Source organism: Dreissena polymorpha, chromosome 2, assembly GCF_020536995.1.
Source record: "Dreissena polymorpha isolate Duluth1 chromosome 2, UMN_Dpol_1.0, whole genome shotgun sequence".
NCBI classification, from domain to species: Eukaryota; Metazoa; Mollusca; class Bivalvia; order Myida; family Dreissenidae; genus Dreissena; species Dreissena polymorpha.
This window is the reverse complement of record NC_068356.1, coordinates 139,452,838-139,475,856: the sequence shown is the minus strand read 5'-3', so window position 1 is coordinate 139,475,856 and position 23,019 is coordinate 139,452,838. Positions and strand designations below refer to the sequence as shown.

The window sequence follows — 23,019 nt, the reverse complement described above, 5'->3', positions numbered from 1 at the left end:
TCGAATCTGGTTGAGCAATTCCAAAGTCATCGTAAAAAATACATATAAATGACGAAATAAAATTATCACATATTTCATTTATAACATTGCGTTTAAAGTATTTGGCAAAAATATGAGCCCAAATAAAAATTGTAAAAATTAAAAGTAAAAAAAAAATGGTTTGACAGTAATTGTTATTTCACAAAGAAAATTTAAAACTTGCAACACGTTCAACAAATAACAAAAAAAAAACAGATGATAGACACCATTTTGTAAATTGTATTTAAGGATTGTGGAGATAATAAGACAGAGGTTTAAGATACGACACAATTTTTAAAGACAATGCAAGTGACCGATTTTATGAGTAAATGTGATCAAACAAACACAGAATGTATATATAAAGTGACCTCAACATATTTCAAACTTAATTGGATAAAACCCAGAAATGCAATAATTTTATTGCAAAACGGGTTTCGGTCCCTTACTGCAATGTACATTTCTTAACCACCCGTTTTGCTTTACACTCTTTTGCAATCACTCATCACGCATGTACATATTGATTCCAATTGATTGTAAACTATGAAAAGAAAGTATCTAATATCGTTCATAAAGATGTGTTTTTCAAAATAAAACAGAGGTGTAAGATTCGATCAAACAAATAAAGACATTGACTGTGATAAATTTCATAAGTAAATGTGATAATGAACACTATTCGAGAAGAATCGTACCACTATGAAGTGTTTAAGTCATGGCAAATGTCACGTTGCCTTATAGAAAGTGACATATTGCCAAAAGATATGACATAAATGATATGTAAAAGCACAAACAACACACGCATACGGCTTGAAAACACTCGGGATAACGCATAAGAACGTACACAACAAGTTAGTTTGTAACAGTATTTCAGGTACTTAAACATAAAACACTTAAGGTATGAATCTTTTTAGAGATTAACGAAGATATCATTTTAAAGTCCCATATTTTCAACTCCAGAGTTCGCTCTATTAGAAGGTCGAAACGATTTTTGTGACTACTATAGATTGCACTTGATTAGTCCATACAACAATCATACAAATTAGTAGTTACTTATGAGATGCTGGCAAGTTTTCTTTTAAAAAAACTACAGTGGTCGATAAAAAGCCGATATAACAAACAAAGTGACCGCAGTACATAAAGTCAGGGTCAAAGGCGGGTTCGTACTAGCAAGTAACGTACAATCACATCCAAACAAGAAAGATACGAAAAATGGATATTTATCAACAATGCCGTAAAATATTCAGTCTTTTATGAACAATAGTGTCTATATCGAGATGCTACAAATACTCTGATTTTATAAGTCTCAGCGGAAGCCGACCCATTTCTGACAACAGGCTCAAGTGAACGAAAATTAAGGAGTTCGGACCAAAAGCCGTTTAAACGCCAAACTTAAGCCCGTGAAAGCGATAAGGTATTGTATAACCAGATATATCAATAAATATGGACTTATGTTATCGCCAGCGTCCGTCGAATATCGCTGATACCCTGATTTCAGTCACATGACTTACCATACCAAAATTTGAATTATTCTTAACATTCGTTGATCGACTTTAAAAAAAACATATGATACAATTACAGGTTAATAGGTATTAACAACCAGATATTAAGTCTGATTGTTTGTAACCAATATAAGAAAGTTCTTTGATAATCGATAAAAATGTATCATTTGGATCGTTGTTAAAATCTCGCAAAAAGTTTCTATTTTAACATAATACATGTAATTGTATTTTATTATTTCATCTTCGCTGGTGGAGTCATGAAGTTTTAATAACGTATCCTCTTTCAGTTGAAAACAGAACATAAAGTTATAATCACCGTGTTTGTGTTTCGCTGAACGTGTTCAGTTCCCCTTTTAAATTTATATCCAATGAGACTTAATTTGCTTTAAAAATACAGACAGATTTTAGTCTTCAGCGAAACAAAACGGGTATTTACCAGCACAAAAAGAGATGCCGCAGACTTTTGTCTCGCCTACAAATATCTCAGAAAAATGTTTCCTCGTTATGCTTTTCATGTTTATATTATTGTGTCACTGTTTTGTATTAAAACATCCATTAAAAAAATACAGTTTAGACAGACACAGAATATGCGCTTAACAATTAAATTATTTTGCCTTAAAATAAAACTATTTTAAATTCTATATGAGTGTAACATATGCGCGTTATCTCAAATATATACGTGAAAGCTGATACACGTGTTTGTTTATTGTAACACGTTGCTCTTGCTTTCAATTCTAATATGCACAATTATTAAAGACGTGTTTAATGAAATGGAGCAAAATTTACCAGAACCACATGTAATAACATACCAATAACGAAGGGCGTACGAGACAATGATATTAAAGAAAACTGCGAGACAACTTACCGGGAAATAAACCGTATAATGTCTTCGTTGATCATATATATTTGCTAAACTAACAGCACGTGAAACGTATCGATCACCTTTTGTACTAACCGTGGGCTGTGTCAACAAAGCATGTATCTACAGTTTCAAACATAATGTAACAGTATGTTAGGGTTGTTAGGGATGAATGTATGTATTGACTTAAATTTGCGGGCATGTTTATTACGTAGACATTGCCACGTCACTAAGCAACGTCACCAAGACTGTTAAAGCCCCACTCAACAAATAATTTAAACACGCTATTGCAAAACAAGATTTTAATAAAAATCCTAACGACCAATAATATTCCTAATTGATTCGCTCTAAAATTTAGGAATTACAAAATATAATCACATATTTTCTATAGCCGCAGTAACGAAGGATGCATCTTGAGTAGGTAAGCTGAAAACCATGGCTAAGTATATTCCATGCGCTCCAAAGCATACGAATATAATAACATTCATTTCTGATAAAATAAAAAGTTTTAGCAAAATGAACATCATATCCTTATGTATGTTAGCATGCATTGAATTTGTACGGTGGATTGCTGCTTTAAAGCACACAAAACGTGTAGATACAATCTTGTTCAAGAATGATAAACACATGTGTTGAGTTCAACAAGAAGTCAATTTCAGTAGTTATAGTGGATGATTTCAGTATTTGATCTTGAGTCATTTTCAGCAGTTATAACGAGTCAATGTCAGCATTTTTTATTATCATAACATGAAGCGTACGTATCTTTAGATACTGTACCGTGGAAGAAAAGATCAGTGCAAAGGCTGACTATCAACTGCGATACGATGCATTATTAAGTTTGATTGCATAAGAGACGAAGACCAATACGAATGCGTCGAATGAGCAGGGTGTTTCGCTGGCTATTGATGGTGGTTTTGTTGACGTATGTGATTTTGAACTTATACATTACATTACAATTTGAACCTCAATGCTCGGACAGTCAATATCAAGAGATTGGAAACTACGTGGCGGTGGAATATAAACACATTAAATGTCGAGATGATGCAAAAGCCGGCATAGAGGCCAAGTCAGCAAAAAAAGATACCTTACAGTTAATGATCAAACCGTATACAATCCGTAATCAAACTAATAACATCCTGATGCGCAGTGCTTCGGAGAATTTAACTCAAATTTATGAAGAGATATTACGAATCAATTCAGAACAAAAGATTCGCAACTTGTATCGCTATGGACTTAAACTTGACCAACTGAGCGTGGTGATGGTGGTTCAAGTACACGATCGACTCGAGCATCTTCGAATACTCCTCGATTCCTTGAGAAAAGTGCGTAGCATTGAGAAAACTCTCTTGATCATCAGTCATGACTTGTACTCTGATAATCTCAATCAACTTGTAGAAGAAGTCGACTTTTGTCCGGTAAGAGAGCTATTCAAGATATGTGAAATTCAAGATAATGTAAGTTAAATAAAGTGCTAATGAATGTATTATTTCATTAATCAGTTCTTTTTTTTTAACAGTTTATCTATTAATATTAATAATTATTCTACTATTTCGGTTAAAAGTAAATATCATATCGCATTTACACATGACATAACTAGCAACACTTCCTAATTAGCATTTGTGAATACACCGATATGCCCTTGATTTACCACATATGACTTGCAATATGAAATTTACAAAACAATATAAATTAAAGTGGTAATCGCTATTCTAAAAACACATATGTTTATATTTGTATCAAACCTGTCCATAACGTTCACAGGGTGATCGTATGTGGTCTTTATCCGTTTAATTCCAACGTCATCACCTAAGCTGCTGGGTATATTACCACAACACCTACTGACATGGTCCTTTTTTTAAATCCATTTTCACAATTGTTCAAATAATTTAGACCCACAGCATGTGAAGGGTTACTGAGTTGAAATATATTTTAAAAAAAGGAATAAATAACCTTAATGACCATGAAAGGGTCCGGGGAAGTATTTATGCGATGAATGGCCCAGTACTTAATTTGTTTAAATCATGCAAATCGATTCAAAACTGGATTTGTTTAGGGTTTACATTATAGTGTTAAGTCTAGTATAGAAAATAATTCAAAATAATCATTATCTACGTTAGTTTAAAACACTAAATGTTATGACCCAAATTCAGATTTGAGTGCTGGTCAAGTTGTTCTTGGCAAATAGGAAATTGGTGTGCATCTTGTGCAGTTTCACTGGCTTTGTCTAAGATCCGACAGACGTTTGCGGCGACTGAATACTTTTAAAATCTTCATCTCTAACACCATATGTCCGAGAGCTTGGCTATTTTGTATTTAATAATAGACAGGTCCCGCGCATATAATGCTCGAATCATTTCCCTAATTTTTTAACATGGAACGTAAATATTAAATTGATTCATACAAACATACGAACATTAAAATACGCGATTGCTTGCAGAAAGACAAATCAAAAGTTATTTTTCAATGTTAAAATACTTGAATAATGACAGTTTAAGCTCTTTTTATAAATAGAGATTCCGCGCATTGAAATTAAACACATATTGAACTGAGCCAGTAACACCTATCAACAGTTTGATGTTACATGTACATTGTACTGATGTTCAAGCCAAGCAGACAGCTGATACAAAGTTGGTTGAAATCGTGGCCGTGTGATAATTACAGGTTCTCTTCTTAGTCTTCTCAAATTATGCCCCTTACCCATAGGTAAAGAAATACTGTTGTATGACATGGTATGTGCCCTTTTTCATATATTATGTTTTATTGTTTAGTTTTTCAACACACCGCAGGTTAACTTCAAGTTTGATCATAGGTTACAGTAATATTAAAGTGATAACATGTATGTTTTTCAAGTTTTAACGGTATTATTACTCTGAATGTGTGTCTGTAGGTTTCTTGAAGACAGACCGAGCATGAAAAGTCATTTGGGTCCAATCAAATAAAGGTTAAGGCTAGTGTTACGGATAATTATAAATGATTTTCTGCTCAAAATATAGTTTTTTGTTAAAATATAATGCCTGAAACTTTGTTTAAATTATGTTGTAGAGAAATTATATGTATATATATATAGCTTAGGATACCATACGAAACCAGTTGAATCATTATCAAGTTCGCTTTTTCTAAAAAAATATTTAAAAATCCGCCACGTACCTAAGGTTTGTATGCACATTTTGTTCAGAGATTGTTAACATTGGTACTTTACAAGCACACGTGTTTACTGTTGTGCACTGCAACATTTCGAACTGCATTGTGGTCGACTGCACTGTTGCGAACTGCAGCATTGCGAACTGCATTGTGGTCGACTGCAATGTTGCGAACTGCACTGTTCAGGACTACTCTGTTCCAGACCGCACTGTTCTAGATAACACTTTTGAGGGCCGAACTGTTAAGGACCGCTTTGTTGAAGACTTAAATTTTGAAGACTTTTTCTAGACTACACCTATGTGGATTGCACTCTTATGCACTACATTGTGACAGACTGCAAAACAGTGTACTCACCTGTTCTGGAATCAACTGTTGTATTGTTAAATACTTCACTGTTGTGGACCGATGTTGATTGTGGAATGCACAGCTGTGCAATAGCCGTTTGCAGACTGCAATGTTGTTGAATGCACTTTTGTACATTGTGCTGATCCAGATTGCACTATTTCATACTTATATGTTACGGAATGATCTGTTTCCGACCGCCCCTCTCAAGATTTCATTTTTGTAAACTAGAATGTTGCGGATGGAGCTGTCGTAGACTGCACGGTTATCGACATGATTACTGAGGACTGTATTGTTGTGGATTGCACAGTTGCGAACTGTAATTTTGTTGACTGAGATCTGCACTGTTGATCAGTGAACTGTTTTGGTTTACGCTGGTTACTGGACTAACATTGATTTGTGTTATGGACTGCTAAGAATGCTTTGTTTGCATTATTGCGGACTATAATATTGTAATGAACATTTGTGATAATAATACTGCCCCCATCTTTGTTATAGCGATCTTCTCTTTTAGACTACACAGATGGGGATTCACGGTTGCTGACTGTACTGTTTTGTCCCTGCATATTTGTGAACTTAAATGTTGTGGACTGCACTGTTGTACAATTTACTGGCACGGACTGCAACTCTGCAAACTGAACTGTTCCAGATTGTACTGCTCCAGACTGCATTGTTGTGTGCTGGACTTTTGTGGACTGAACTGTTGCGGACTGCACGGTGTAGGAGGAACTATTTAGGACTTCACGTTTTAGAACTGCACTGTTGAAGACGTTGTTTTTTTCCTTCAGGTAATGCAGATATTCTTCCCACTTTCCATACAACTGCACCCGAAGTCCTTCCCGGGAGATGACCCAAATGACTGTCCGAGGGACATGACAAAAGAAGAGTAATGGTCTTTTACTGTGTTTTTAATTTTCTCTGCTGCTCAAATGCCCATATTTACTTACACAATTTTCAAAAAGTTAATTACATGGTTTACATATGCAATTACATTTGCAGGCAAATGTTTGTGATGTTCGAATGTTATCAATATGAACTCGGGCAAGTTTGTTTCAATTATAATGTTTAATGAGTTTTAAGCATTTGCTATCGATTTCTTTCAGCTGTTCGCCGTGCGTTCTGCTTATTTAACATAATTTGTTGACACTCGATGTAATATTAAATAGGGCAACTTGGTCAGAACATTTGTTTTAAACTTCTCCGAGTTCAAAACGGGGTCACGTTCGGTAAATACACAAGGTCATTTTTTATCAAATAAAGATCTGACCTTTTTTTAAAGGCAATCATTAGTCAAATGTGGTTGCAAATTGCTCAAAACTTTTGTTCCAACTATTTCTTGGCCGAATTTGAAATTGGGCTGTTTGGATAAAAACTAGGTCACAAGGTTAAATTAAAAAGGGCATGCGAGTTTGAAAATTATTGCGATGAGTTGAATAACATGGAAAGAACGGGTTTTTCATTTATGGCTATCGTGGTGAAACTTTGATATAACTCTACAAGTGGCATTTCTGTTCCAATCTTAATAATACTTGATAACAACATTTGTTATAATAATATTTTGAACATTGCGCCAACCCGTATACAAACATGGTTGCCATGGGGTGGGGCGGTTAATATTAAACTCATCACAAAAGGACAATTCGCTTCCTTTTTGCAGGAGAAACAACCAGCTACTGGCTAACTGGGTGAATCCAGAAAAGTATTCATCCGTAAATTTGAATGTTTCAGAAAGGACATATACCTGATTCTCTGTTGAAAATATTTTTAATTATGGAATGTCTGACAAAATAATGTACATATAAATGAAATAATTATGTATATACATTATACATATTTCAGAAATAACTTTTATTGAAAGTTTTATTATAAAAATATATATGCATTTAACTATTTTCCGGAAGTGTATTTTTTCTGAGTAAATGATAAATAGACTGCATTTTATATTCGCTAATGCGGCGTCAAAACTAGGTCACTATAAAATTTGAAATGCCTTTAAATAGAAAACTTCGGAAGTCTTGTTTTAACAAATCATCATGAAAATTGCAAATAATATTGTCTGCTTTATATAATAATAGCTGTAATGATTTGGAAAACTGTTTCCATTTCTTTTAAAATTTGACGTCAAGAGAATATGACTTTTATTGTGTGGCCTTATTGAAGGATTGTATTAACAAGTGAGAAATCGAGCTTTCACTTATCAACATGCAACTTCCTTACGACAGTTGTTCTAATAACAATAAAGTGTTCTTTATAGTAAAATAGTGAGATCGAATACTCGGATTACATGACTGATCTAGTCTATAGGGGTAAGCTGCCAAACGCATTCGTGTTCTGATATAAACGTTTTTGCTAAAAACCTACCATCACGCAATCTGCTAATTGCATGACAGATGACAAAACTGCAGGGACTGTAGAACGTATCCAGTCCTCTTATATGTATTTGCAACTAAAATGTGCAGAATATAGGAAATAAAATAATATATTATTATCGTGTAATGTAAGGCCTGTCACTGAATATTGAAGTTAACTGTTTTTGTATCACCACTATTAGAATAGAACATTTACGATTCTGTTTTCACTTTATTTACAATCAAACACGTGAAAAAATAGCAGTTTTTACAATTTTCCCATTATTTTTACAGGGTCTACATATATATACCTTAATGAAACAGTAATACATTATCAGTCGGGCGAATCAATGCATTATCTGTCTGGTAAATTAATGCCCGTAATACATAATCAGTCTGACGAATCAATTACAGTAATACATTATCAGTCTGGCGAATCAATGACGGTTATACATTATCAGTCGGGCGAATCAATGACAGTATAACCTGATCAGTTTGGCGAATCAATGACAGTAATATATTATCAGTCTGGTGAATCAATGACAATAATACATAATATGTCTTGCAAATCAATAATAGTAATCCATTATCAGTATGGCGAATCAATGACAGTAATACATCATCAGTCTGGTGAATCAATTACAGTAATTTATTATCAATCTCGCGAATCAACGACAGTTATACATTATCAGTATGTTTAATCAATGCAAGAAATACATAATCTGTCTTGCGAATCAATAACAGTAATCCATTATCAGTCTGGCGAATCATTGACAGTAATACATTATCAGTCTTGTAAATCGTGACAGTAATACTTTATCAGTCTTGCAAATCAATAACAGTAATACATTATTAGCCTGGCGAATCAATTACAGCAATACATTATCTGTCTGGCGAATCAATGACAGCTTTACATAATCTGTTTGGCGAATCAATGACAGTAGTCCATTATCAGTTAAGCAAATAAATGACAGTAAAACATAATCAGTCTTGCGAATCAATGACAGTAAAACATTATCAGTCTGGCGAATATATGACAGTAAGAACTTATCTGTCTGGCGAATCAACGACAGTAGTACATTATCAGTCTGGGGAATCAATGACAGTAATACATTATCAGTCTCGGCGAATCAACGACAGTAGCACATTATCAGTCTGGCGAATCAATGGCAAAAATACATAATCTTTCTGGTAAATCAATGCCAGTAATACATTATCAGTCTGGCGAATCAATGAAAGTAATACATTATCTGTCTGGCGAATCAATGACAGTAATACATTATCAGTCTTGCGAATCAATGATATTAATACATTATCAGTCTGGCGAATCAATGGCAGTAATACATTATCATTCTGGCGAATCAATGACAGTAATACATTATCAGTGTGGCAAATATATGACATTAATACATTATTTGTCCTGCGAATCAATGACAGTTATAATTCATCAGTATGGCGAATCAATATCAATAATACATTATTGGTCTGGCTAATCGATGTCAGTTATTAATCATCTGTTTGGCGAATCAATGACAATAATGCATTTATCAGTCGGGCGAATCAATGACAGCAATACATTATCTGTCTGGCGAATCAATTGCAGTAATATATCATCAGTCTGGCAAATCAATGACAGTAATACATTATCAGTCTGGCGAATATATGACAGTAAGACATTATCTGTCTGGCGAATCAATGACAGTTATATAATTATCTGTCTGGTGAATCAATGACAGTAATACATTATAGTCTGAATATATGACAGTAATACACTATTTGTCTGGCGAATAAATGACATTAAGACATTATATGTCTGGCGAATAAATGACATTAAGACATTATTAGTCTGGCGAATCAATAACAGTAATAATTTATCAGTCTGGCGAATGAATAAAATAATCCATTATCAGTCTGACGAATCAATTGCAGTAATACATTATCAGTCTGGCGAATAAATGACAGTAATACATTATCAGTCTGGCGAATCAATGACGGTAATACATTATCAGTTGGGCGAATCAATGACAGTAATACATTTCAGTCTGGCTAATCGATGTCAGTTATGCATTATCTGTCTGGCGAATCAATTACAGTAATGCATTATCAGTCTGGCGAATCAATGACAGTAATGTATTTTCTGTCTGGCGAATCAATGATATTAATACATTATCAATCTGGCGAATCAATGACAGTAATAAATTATCTGCCTAGCGAATCAATGACAGTAAAACAATATCACTCTGGCGAATCGATGACAGTAATTCATTATCAGTCTGGCGAATCAATGACAGTAATTATTTATCAGTCTGGCGAATGAATAAAATAATCCATCATCAGTCTGGCGAATCAATTACAGTAATACATTATCAGTCTGGCGAATCAATAACAGTAAAACATTTTCAGTCTGGCGAATCAATGACAGTAATACATTATCAGTCTGGCTAATTAATGACAGTAATACATTATCAGTCTGGCAAATCAATGACAATAATACATTATCAGTTTGGCGAATCAATGACAGTAATACATTATTAGTCTAGCGAATCAATGACAGTAATACATTATCAGTCTGGCGAATCAATGACAGTTATACATTATCAGTCTGGCTAATCAATGACAATAATACATTATCAGCCTGAATCAATAGCAGTTATGCACTATCAGTCTTGCGAGTCAATGGCATTAAGAAATTATCAGTCTGGCGAATCAAGGACAGTTATTCATTATCAGTTTGGCGAATCAATCAATAACAGTAAAACATTATCAGTATGGCGAATCAATGACAGTAATACATTATCCGTCCGGCGAATCAATGTCAGTAATACATTATCAGTCTGGATAATCAATGACAGTAATACATCATCAGTCTGGCGAATAAATGACAGTAAAAAAATAGCTCGCAATATTTAATTGCTTGTTTCGTGTCAAGAAGCAATAATAAAAAGTCATTGTATTATTGATTTGTATATTTATATTACTCATTATTTCCCATTTCTATCTGAATTTGAATATTGAGAATATTATATTGATAATTAATGATGTAGCAACATCTGCAGCATTTTACTTTTATAATGTTTCGAATCACTACGTTTGTTCAATTCAATATTAATCAATCAGACAGAAGTTTAGAGGCTTTGTATAGCGTCTATGTTTGCATACACGACTTTATAGAGTGTCTGTATAGCATTCACGATTCAAGATTTTTATTTTCAATATTTCCAGAAGGCTAATGGAGTATAAGTTGCATTCAAGAACAAAATGGTATTCGTCTTCTAGACGGTTACAGTCAATACATGTACTTTGCTCAACATGATTAGGAATGAGTTTAGACCAATTGCCACTTTCTATTCTTAATCTATGAGAAGCTAATCGTAACATATATTGGCTAAATCTGTACTTTTTAAAATTACATAATACTTAATATGATTGAATTTGAAAGTTTGCTATACTCCTATAAATAAGAGCTCTACTCGAGTTTATGAATCGACCATTCCAACTTTCATACAATTATATGTTAATGTTTGTGTATTAGCACATATAAAAATAGTATATTGACAGACAACCTGCAAAAATCAGGCATCGTAAACACATAGTGTGCTTAGCAAATCATGTAGTAGGGAGCACAAACTTTTTTGTAATGATATCTTTCGCAATTTTTTAACAATGTAAGTTATTTTTACTGAATAAAAACCTAAGTGTGTTAATATTTTACCCAATAAATAATATTAATATTATTAATAATGTTTGTTTGACAGTTAAGGCGCCCAAGTTTGCCGTTTATTAAATCATTTTGAACGGTTTTTTAACAGCCAACAGCTAGTGTACTTTGTGCATCAGAGAAAGAGCCAACAGGCGTTAATACAACACAAAGCTTGTTCAACTTCGTTACTATCTCAATTTCAATATCATGGTAGTGGCATGAAATACTATTTTTGAATCTTAGCCTCAGTTTAATGAGTTTACATCAAAGGTTACCACGAACTACCCAATCCAAGGCTTTACTTAAGTGACCAAATAAACAAAAGCCTCGATTTAATAAATCTGTCAGAAGACCTTGCAGTGCAAACATATTTTCGAGAGTGCTCATATTGTTTATAAACCCCGCCCGTGCTTCTACGTATAAATAGTAATGTGCCGCCCGATATGAGAGTCTTATATTCAAAATGCGAGTAAACAGATTTCCTAACGTACTGAATAAAGTTATGATTCTATCATTATTTTATATTCATCAATCGTGAGTAAAAATTCAACGAAGCCCTTAGACCAAGAAGTTGGAAAATAACCACTTTTTTAAAGTACATGCAAATGTTGCAAAAGCACGTCTCTACCATTGACAAAAAACTCATAAATATTGTTATCAGTGCCTTCAATTCTATTGGAATTTAGTTTCTGTGTAGCTTTACTAAGAAGTATTATCGAAATCTGATCATTTAATTCATCAAACATAACACTAAATGCGTTTCTCTCATACCTTTCCAAGGAGAAGATAACATCCGTTTCAAGCGCAAAACATACTGTTTATTATTAACACTTTTAAAACTACTCCGGGATATAATGAACTGGTGAATTCACGCAGGTTATCTGAGCATATTCCAGTAAATTGTAGCATTTTTGATTGATGTATGCAATGTCTATAAAGAAACATAACACAAATATCTGCAATTTAATATGTTCACCTACGTCTACTGTGTTTGTCCGTATTTTGCTTACAAATACAGTTTTACTAGATGTCTTGCATATTTTTTAAAGAAAGTACAGTTTTAGGCAGATAGCAAACGTGCAATTATTAATAAGTCCATACTAAATGGTTAAAGAGTTATATTTCCATACCAACCAGTTTAAAATGCCAGCTCAGTCAATAGGGTATCGTGATGTAATTTATATTTTTTAAATAAGAATTTTCTGTTAATTCAAAACTGCTTGACTGCATGCATTTAATACTTGACCAGAAATGCCCGGGCTAAGTTCCCTACTAACTGGTGGTGGTCGTTCTAGATTGTTAGGGATGACATGTTGACACACTCATCCGCAATGGAAAAAGCCCATTTGTACTTTGCCATGAATGTCATGTGATCAAGAGGTGTTATATTGGCTCTATCTCCAGTGTATGGTTCCCTAGAAATAAAATCTCCTCCTTGTGCTCATAGTGGACTCCATTGACCATGTGCTACGAGTGAGATAACCTTTAAAAATTGTCATAAGGACGGAGGTACAACTTCGCAGCGGTCTAACCAACCACTGGCCCACGCAATCAGCCAAACTTATTCAACCAATGATAACACATTGTATCAAATGTCAATCAGAAAAGGTAAATTATTATGTTCACTTACAGAGCAATGAAGAAGAAGTGTAATAATGCTGCATTTCCGGACAACTATGGTCATTATCGTGAGGCAAAATACTGTCAGATGAAGCATCACTGGTTATGGAAGGTAATTCATGACATTTTATTCATAATTGTCTCACTTTTATTATTTCAGTTGTAATAATTATACTGAGTAAAGTTGTGATTAACACCATAGTTATTTAAAAGAAGACGTTAAGAACTTATTACAGTTTAATGTGTATCCATCGATAATGGAACACGTAAGAAATAATTTGTTTTCTTATTAATTAAGAACAATAAGATTATGACTTAAAATGATTTTAGTATCAATCTAAATGTTCTACACCATGTATTTGACAATGTATTTTTCCAGCTACAACGGGTGATTGACACTGTTTATTTCTTTGTGCACATATGTCTTACTAGTATATACCCATCTGCATTTTGTATTTGACTATGTTTATTTCCAGCTACACCATGTGTTTGCCATGTATAATGCAAGCTGTTCTATGTATTAAATGTATATATTCCCAACTGATATATTTGAATTACATATTCACAGCTTCACCATGTGTATAACAACGTCCATGTGATGCGGAGCTACAAGGGACAGATACTACTACTGGAGGAGGACTACTACGTCACACCAGATATTATTCATATCATACAGATGGTGCAGAATTTGAGGGAGAAGTAAACCATTTTGATTGATTTTAAAGCATTTATCTATCTTTTATTGCATTACAAGTCTAAATGGTTATAACCACTTTCAAGTAACTGTTCTGTCAAGGAACCTTACCTGTAAACGATAAAGTTACATGTTGAGTTTAAAACTTTGTTTGGCTTGATGACATTAATATTTTTTATGGGGACACTATTGAATACGTGTCGTAGAAATAACCATTCCTTGATTATGTTACCATGAGTAGGGGTTTATTTAAGAATCCCCTATTGGCCAGTTTTGGATTGTGTCATCCATATAACCAAACATAGTTTTAGCTCAAAGTAACACGTTACCTCTATCATTATTTTATATGTTATTGTGCGTGACAATTGTAATTATAAATTATCCGTGTGTGCCATATCAGTAGTTGCCCTCACATAAGGGTAACCTTTGTTCCACCAATCATTATATATTCATTCAATCGTATCATGCTACACAATAAAGTTTCTTAATTATAATAGTCCAACCCTACTTCTATAAGGTGTTCATGTTGTTAGAAGTAATATTTGTGTGGGTGTTTTAAAGACAACATTAATGTATTTTTTCAGGGACTGGAATGATTGTAAGGAATGTAAAATAATAGCAATAGGAAATTATGATGAGCATCACAATTTTGGGGTCAATGCTGGCAAGGTATGGAAGTTAAATATTAAAAGCAATAAATCCGTGTACTCTGTACCCATATCTTTCATTATCTCTGTGCGAATACTCGATTTGGTGTCTGTGAAAACCGGGATTTATGCATGTACGTAAAGTAAACTTCCAGATTAGCTATTGAAGTTTGGTAAAGGACTGTACTTACTACTTCTACTGAATGCACTTTTAGAAGCGATAAAGTCGAAAAGAATAATCCCGTTTAAGCAGATAGAATTTACAAGTATTTATGCTAAACTGCTTTAAAAAAAATAACATCCGAAATAGTCGGCAAAATGTACGTGTTGACCAACAAAGTAAAATGGCAATTAAAAAGTTCCAAAAAGGTCGGTAACACAGTAAAACATTATATTTCCAGGTTGAAGTAGTTAACTGGGACGCATCGCGACTCAACAGGGGGATTGCCTTCAACCGCGACCTTTGGGAAGAAATCAAAATTTGTGCAAAGGTAAACGGTTTATTGTGGGAATTAAATAATAGCAAATTAGTATATATTAGATCTCTGTTGTCCAATTTATGTATTTAACATAGTCTGTGTGTATTGATTAAGTTAATTACATTGTCAATGTTGACAGACTTTATGATTTGTATTTTATATAGGTTTCAATGCCCCTTATAATTTGTTTTACAATTACTAGCGCATTTAAACAACGAAAACAATTACAAGCCATAATTTGGAGTACAGTTTCAGTTTATTGTTGATCCAGCCATCAGTTTTATATTCTGGATAACGTTTTCACACAATTTCTTTACAATATTTTTAAAAGTATGATTGTATTGTATATGGTCCCAGTCAGCAGATTTATATCTACATTTTGACGATATTTTAGGAGTTCTGTAATTTTGACGACTACAACTATGACTGGACGCTGCAACATCTGAGCAGTAAGTGCATCCCACAGATGAAGGTGTTGCAGATGAAGGCCACAAGGGTGTTCCACATGGGAGATTGGTATGGTCTTGTCCGAATGATACATTAAAGTTCCAGTTATATTGCAGTCTCATGAAAACTTGAAATTGGAAACGGAAGTGTCATCGGAGTTCGTTTACTGTCCTTTTATTTTTGTTCAGTATGGTGTAAGTTCATATGGAATATGTAAAGCAATAGGATTGTGTGTATGCATATTTGCTTTATGTAGTGTTGAGTAATACAGTGGTTACTGCGTAACACAGACGTCATCAGCCGACTTCCCATCAGTCATCAGGTGTTTCGCCCCTTATCTCGGAACACCCTCTTGATGGCGGGGCAGCAGTGGTGATCAATCACTGCTCGTCTGTGATGGCTTCCATGTCGTTTCATTGCGTCGTAGCCAGAGCCAACTGGACGCTCTCTCTGCCGCCTTGCCAAGGGCCCGTACAGAGCTTTTCCTAGCGCTGCCTTTGATGCCCAAAGCTCCTAGCGCTTTCCACACAGATTGCGCAGGGAAGCCCCTACATCCTACTTCTACAGGGAAGATCCAGGTGGTGTACCCTCTCTCCCTGCACATGTCTGCCAGTTCTTGGTACTTTGACCGCTTCCTTTCATTTGCCTCATCAGTTCTTTCTTCCCAAGGGACAGTCAGTTCCAGGAGTATCATCTTCTTTGGAGCTGTTGACCAGATGACTATATCAGGGCGTAGGTTTGTTTGAACAACATCTGGGAATTCAAGTTTATGTTGGAGATCAACCTTCATCTCCCAGTGTCTGGCCTCTTGTAGCAGGCTTGTGGTCTGGCTACCCTTTGCCTTCTGTCCTTCCCTGACAAAGTTGATGTAACCTGGCCCTTTGGTGTTGATTGGTCGCTCCTTCCTTCTTTCTTGCTCCAGGATGTGGGCAAGCACTCGCAGGACTTGGTCATGCCTCCATCTGTAACGACCTTGAGAGAGAGCAACAGGACAGGATGAGAGTACATGTGCTAGTGTCCCTCTCTGGCTGCATGGTGGACAGCTTGGGTCGTCGCTAAGCTTCCATCTTTCAAGGTTTGTTGGTGTTGGCAAAAGATCATATACTGATCTCAGTAAAAAGGACAGCTGGAGGGGTTCATACTGCCAAAGTTCACTCCATGTCAGCTTTCTCTCTGGCAGATTCCATCGACTCCAACAACCTTATTGGCCCATCTGCACAGATCTTGCAGACCGATGGGTATCTTCTGACCTTCTGATTTCCTGTTGTACCATGGAGCGTCTTTCCTGGCTGTCTGCCTTTTCCCATCGGGGCTGTTGCCCATGCCCTAGGCCTTCCCGACCTTTGTTGGTAGCTCCAACAATGACCTGGTGGTGCAGACTACTCTCGGCTTGTTCAACTGCCTTGCTTGCCGACCACTTCCTCCCTGTTCGGATTTCTATTCCAGCTTTACTGATCTTCTGGTCTGCTGAGTCCCGTAGTGTTAGGAACAGCCTTGCTTTTGCTACCTTGTATACCTCTACTAGGGATGTCAGTGGCATCAGCAGCTTTGTACACCTTCCATATAGTCCTATGGAGCTGAACGATGGTGGCAGCCCTAGCCATCTTCTTATGTGCTTGCTTACTGCCTGTTCGAGTTGCTCAACTAGACTAACTGGTATCTCGTTGACCATCAGTGGCCAAACAAGCCTTGGTAGTAGACCGTGCTGATAGATCCAGGACTTGAACTTCCCTGGTAGTTCTGCTCTGTCAATTCTCCGAAGACCTTCCTCAAGCTGTTGCCGGATTCTTCCTTTGCTGCTCTTGTCTGAGAGTGTAGAATCAAACCATTTACCTAGGCACTTGATTGGGTTATCTACCAATGATGGGATTTCCTCGCCTTGGATGAATTACTTGAACTGTGTCGTGACCTTTCCCTTCTTTAATACCAGGCACCTGGACTTCTTTGGCTTAAAAACCATTCTTGCCCATGTCACAGTCTCATCTAGGGCGTTCAGGATCCATCTAGCTTGGATATGGGTTTCTGTGGTGAGATCATCCATGAATCCTCTGTTTGCTGGTAGACGGATGCCTGCGTTGGTAAGTGGCCCTCGTGTTTCTCTTTCGCCTGCTCTCAGGATCATATTCATTTCCATAACAAAGAGAATCACGGAAATAGAACAGCCTGTGACTATACCCTTTTCGAGCGATATCCAAGATGTTGTGAAGCTCTTGCATGAGAACCTGAGGTGGATATTGCTGTAAAAACTCCATATGAGGCTTCTTGCATGCTCCGGTACATGGTAACGCTGTAGTGCTTCTTGGATTAGCTGGTGGGGGATGGAGCCATAGGCGTTGGCGAGGTCTAGCCACACAATCGTCAGGTTCTTCTTGTTTATTCTAGCCTCGTGAAGCAGTTGAGTGAGGGCACTTGTGTGTTCAACACACCCTGAGAATCAAGTGATGCCACCCTTCTGTACTGATGTATCAATGTAGGTGTTGGTGGTCATGTATATGATAAGCCGTCTTGCCAAGATAGAGAAAAATATCTTCCCTTCGACACTGAGAAGTTAGATGGTTCGAAATTGCTTGACATTCTTTGAGTTTTTCTCTTTAGGGGCAAAACAGCCCTCTGCTGCCTGCCAGCATTCAGGAACCGAGCCTTCCATACAGCTCTAAGGAGGAGCCAAAGTCTTCTCAGCAGCTATGGGCATTTCTTGTAGACCTTGTTTGGAATACCACTTGGGCCAGGAGCAGAGCAGGCTCTTGCTTTCTTGACAACGTCTCTGACTTCTTGGAGTGTTGGCTCTTTCAGGTCCAATGGGAACTGTGGGTGATCGGCAGGTGTTATCTTGTCACAGTCACCTAAAGGCTGGGCCCCTTCTGGGTCGGAGTGGACTTCTCTTAGGTACTGGGCTACTTCCTCCTGGTCACTTTGAAGGCTACCTCCCCTCTCTTCGCCAAGCAGAGTCTTGGTGAACTTGTACGGGTTTACGATGAAAGCTGCCCTTTTCCTTGTTCGTTCTCTACGTTTCCTCCGAAGTCGTTCTGCTGTTGTCAAGATTTTCAATCTAGATCTAAGCTCTTCTCTAAGCTTCGCCAGTCCCTTCCTTTCTACTTCATTGGCATTCTTGTATCTCTTTCTCAGGGAATTAAGCTCTTCCCTGACCTTCTTCTTTTCACGTTCCCTCCTGTTTGGGTTAGGAGCTGGTTTCGGCTGACTCTCCTTTTCATCAGTGCCGAATCGTTCAAGACCCAGGGAGTAGACTAGGGTGGTCAAGATTTTGATTTTCCTTTCTTCCCTACCTTGGAGAGTGGTCTGAAGGATAATGTCAAGATCGTTGTCGAACATATCCCACTTCTTGTCATTGGTTCTTGGCCAAGATATCTTCTGGCGTTTGGTGATGTTGGAGACTTTCCTTCTGTCTTTTGTTGACCATTGGTCTGTGCTCTGTTCATTGGGAGTGACAGACGGGCTTTCTCTAGCCATGGGGGGAAATATTGGGGATTCTTCTCCTATGAATTGGCTGAAGATTGAAGACTCTTCTGTCTTGTCTGTCTGAGTCATCAGCAGTTCATCCTCTGAACTGTTCCCAGCTGCTTTTTCTGTCTCTGCTAAGGATTCTAAGGACTGCAATTCTTCGGGCGAGCAACCACTTCCAGTTAGTGACAAAACTGGTGCTGAGAGACTTCTGGTACTATGGTTGGCCACCGGACCAGTCTTCTCCCTCGTCTTATCAGGTAACCCTTTGCGTTGCCTCAATCTATCAGGTTGCTGACAGTTGCTCCTCGTCTGGTGAATCTTTAGCCCTCGAAAGTTTTTGCAGACTTTCCCACATGCACAGGCCACTGTATCGGTCATTGTCCGTTGTTCTTTCCTTGTCGATTCCATTGTGTCCGTCCGGTTGGGTCTCTCATCCTCCCCCCCCTCTCGGGAGACCCTGGGGGTGTTTTCCGTCATTTGTTGTTGAAGCTCGCGTAGGTTGTTCCCTCACAGGAACAGCCAGGTGGGGTGCCGGCCCACCTAGCACCTGTTCTAGTCTTTCCTAGATGCCAGTAAATTACATTCAAACAGGTTAAAATTTATATAAATATGGCAGAATTAATCATAAAATTCTGCGATATTGGAATTAAAAAAAATCCGAATAATTGTGCCGATGTACATTTGCTTTACTTTAAAAGAACCACACAATTCCATATAATTATTATGTGGATGAAATACTTCATGATATTGATGTTCCAGTGGGCTACATCACACATTGTGAAGTTGATTGTGTGGTATTTTAGTCATCTTAACCCAGAGGTCTTTTCACTCATACACAATGAATCCATGTCATCTTAAACCACAGGTCTTTTCAATCATACACAATGAATCCATGTCATCTTAGCCCACAGGTCTTTTCAATCATACACAATGAATCCATGTCATCTTAGCCCACAAGTCTTTTCAATCATACACAATGAATCCATGTCATCTTAGCCCACAGGTCTTTTCAATCATACACAATGAATCCATGTCATCTTAGCCCACAGGTCTTTTCAATCATACACAATGAATCCATGTCATCTTAGCCCACAGGTCTTTTCAATCATACACAATGAATCCGTGTCATCTTAGCCCACAGGTCTTTTCAATCATACACAATGAAGCCATGTCATCTTAGCCCACAGGTCTTTTCAATCATAAACAATGAATCCAAGTCATCTTAGCCCACAGGTCTTTTCAATCATACACAATGAATCAACGTCATCTTAGCCCACAGGTCTTTTCAATCATACACAATGAATCAATGTCATCTTAGCCCACAGGTCTTTTCAATCATGCACAATGAATCCATGTCATCTTAGCCCACAGGTCTTTTCAATCATACACAATGAATCCATGTTATTTTAGCCCACAGGTACTTTTCAATCATACACAATGAATCCATGTGACACACAATCATATAATACATAATCAATATATTTGTAATCAAATAATACCAAATCAGTATATGTTAAATATAATCATACGCAATCAACCCTTGTGTTTCATATAATTTTCCACGATAAATGAATGCGCAATCAAATACAATACACCAACGTGACGTTTACAAAAATCAGCCATTAATCCCTGATATATTTTTATACAAAATCTATCAATTCGACATACAATATACATATTCGACAATGCACCACTACATAAACTATTTAATTCGTTGTATGTATTTTACGATAACAAAAAGCTTTTTAAATACCGAATAACTTACTTATATAAATGGCAACAAATGTTTTACATCATGAAGTTATGATACTATACTGTTAAACCAATTATAGTGTTGATTATCAATTTATTTTATTTTTATGAATTGCTTTAAAAGCAACGATACAATCTTCTTTAATTGTCGACGGATTCACCCAATCTTAAATCGATTTATTTTCACACTTAAACTATTTTAGAAGACAGCATGACTTAACAACGTTATATCCCTATGAAAGGTCCATAATTTATAAGTTCAAAGTAAATTGACACAATGCTCCAGGTTAAATAGCATGCGCAAAAAGCTAAATGTAGTGTTATATATATAGTAACGTATTATGTAGTGTTATATATATATAATAACGTATTATGATTACACTAGCATATGCCCATGCTCTAATTAAACAGCATTTAACATCACGTGCCATTTCTGAGTTCATGGAAAATTAAATGCCATAATAACATGCATATTTTTTAACTTCAAACAAGCACATTATTTCTCTGTAATAGAACGGAATACCATTGAAATGAAACTATATATAGGATCTGGCACGAGTTGTGATATCATACCATATTTTATTAAACGAGTTCAGGAATTTTGTTAGTAAGCGAGCCTTTGGCGAGCTTACTAACGAATTTCCTGGACGAGTTTAATAAAATATGGTATGATATGACAACAAGTGTCAGATCTTTTTTATCACATGCTTTCAAATGAGCAAATTAAATAAATATTTACGCAAACATAATGATTAATCCCGCATGTTGTTTACATTTCGTGACGTCATTTGACGTTGCAACGTCATTTCAGCAAAATAACAAAATGCGATTGGTCAATAAACGAAAACTAAGCCAATGAAAACGCTTAAAAATGTTGTATAACACATGTGTAATATAAAAAAATATGTAATGGTTGTATTACATGGGAAACAGGGTATAGCATGTGATAAAATGGTGTATGATTTAACTTGCAGTGGTTTTCACCAGAAAGGGAAGAAGTGTCAACCAGAGAAGAAAAAGAAGAACATAGACAAGCTTGTGGTCGTTAACAAGGATCATCTATTCCCAAACACATTGTCCATAAGCAGTTACACGAGTTTGCCACTTCAAGACCCAAAACCCAACGGCGGGTGGAGCGACCCCAGGGACCAACACTTGTGTCTTAGCTTCGCAAAAAACACCACAGATAAAGAAGACACATAGTTATGTGGACATATATACATTAAAATATTATACATTAATATAGACTGCTAAATTTGATTATTATTTCTTTATTGATTGGTTTTTAATTGGGGACAATATTTGATTATGCTTAGATAATTTCCTTTAAAAATAACTCCTTGACTAGAAATGTAATTGATATTTTCCTTTGGCATAGTTTAATAAATCTATTCTGAAGAATAGAAAGTATACACACATCAAGCATACTAACTATAAACCATTTAAAAATTATCTGGGTTCTTATATTGGTATTAAAAACTTTTTCAATAAAAGATTGTCAATTATATTAAAATTAGTTATCATTGTTGATTCAACTATTAAAGAGACCATTTCACAGATTTTGGCATGTATTGTAGTTTGTAATTAAATACTTTATATTGATAAATGTTAACATTGAACCTAAAAAGTTCCATTACAAATACAGGAATAAAATCAAAGAAAGAAAAAAGTAACCCTCCACTGGGCTCGAACCGCTTTACCCCTGTAGTAAAAATTTATCGCTTAGAACACTCGGCCATCCGTGTTCATACAATAAGTAATGTATTTTATTATTTTTATAATTTATATAAGCAATCTTCATAGCATCACAAAATATAACGACAACAACAGAACTCTCCAAATATTTTTATTAAATCGTTTCGCGTTGCAACGCTTTATAATTGTCAGTTTTTTTTATCGTCAAAAGATGCATATAAATGTTCAGTATTACTGTTTCCTCACAAATATCAAAACTACAACGAAATTTGGCGCATCTGAAACAATTTTTTCAATTTTGTCCTTTTACCAAAAAGTG

The 23,019-nt window shown here is 35.9% G+C and overlaps 1 protein-coding gene across 3 annotated transcripts in view; it reads left to right on the top strand.

Annotated features, from left to right (window-relative positions):
* Positions 1-22,564, top strand: part of LOC127869196 (alpha-1,6-mannosyl-glycoprotein 2-beta-N-acetylglucosaminyltransferase-like) — a 33,058-nt gene extending 10,494 nt beyond the window's left edge. For all 3 annotated transcript variants that reach the window (XM_052411549.1, XM_052411550.1, XM_052411551.1), the window contains exons 2-8: positions 6,645-6,742; positions 13,537-13,636; positions 14,093-14,223; positions 14,803-14,887; positions 15,267-15,356; positions 15,739-15,860; positions 21,980-22,564. In XM_052411549.1, coding sequence (XP_052267509.1) covers positions 6,645-6,742; positions 13,537-13,636; positions 14,093-14,223; positions 14,803-14,887; positions 15,267-15,356; positions 15,739-15,860; positions 21,980-22,208 — 855 coding nt within the window. In that variant the 3' untranslated portion in view covers positions 22,209-22,564. The remainder of the gene's footprint in view (positions 1-6,644; positions 6,743-13,536; positions 13,637-14,092; positions 14,224-14,802; positions 14,888-15,266; positions 15,357-15,738; positions 15,861-21,979) is intronic.
* Positions 22,565-23,019: the final 455 nt, after the last annotated feature.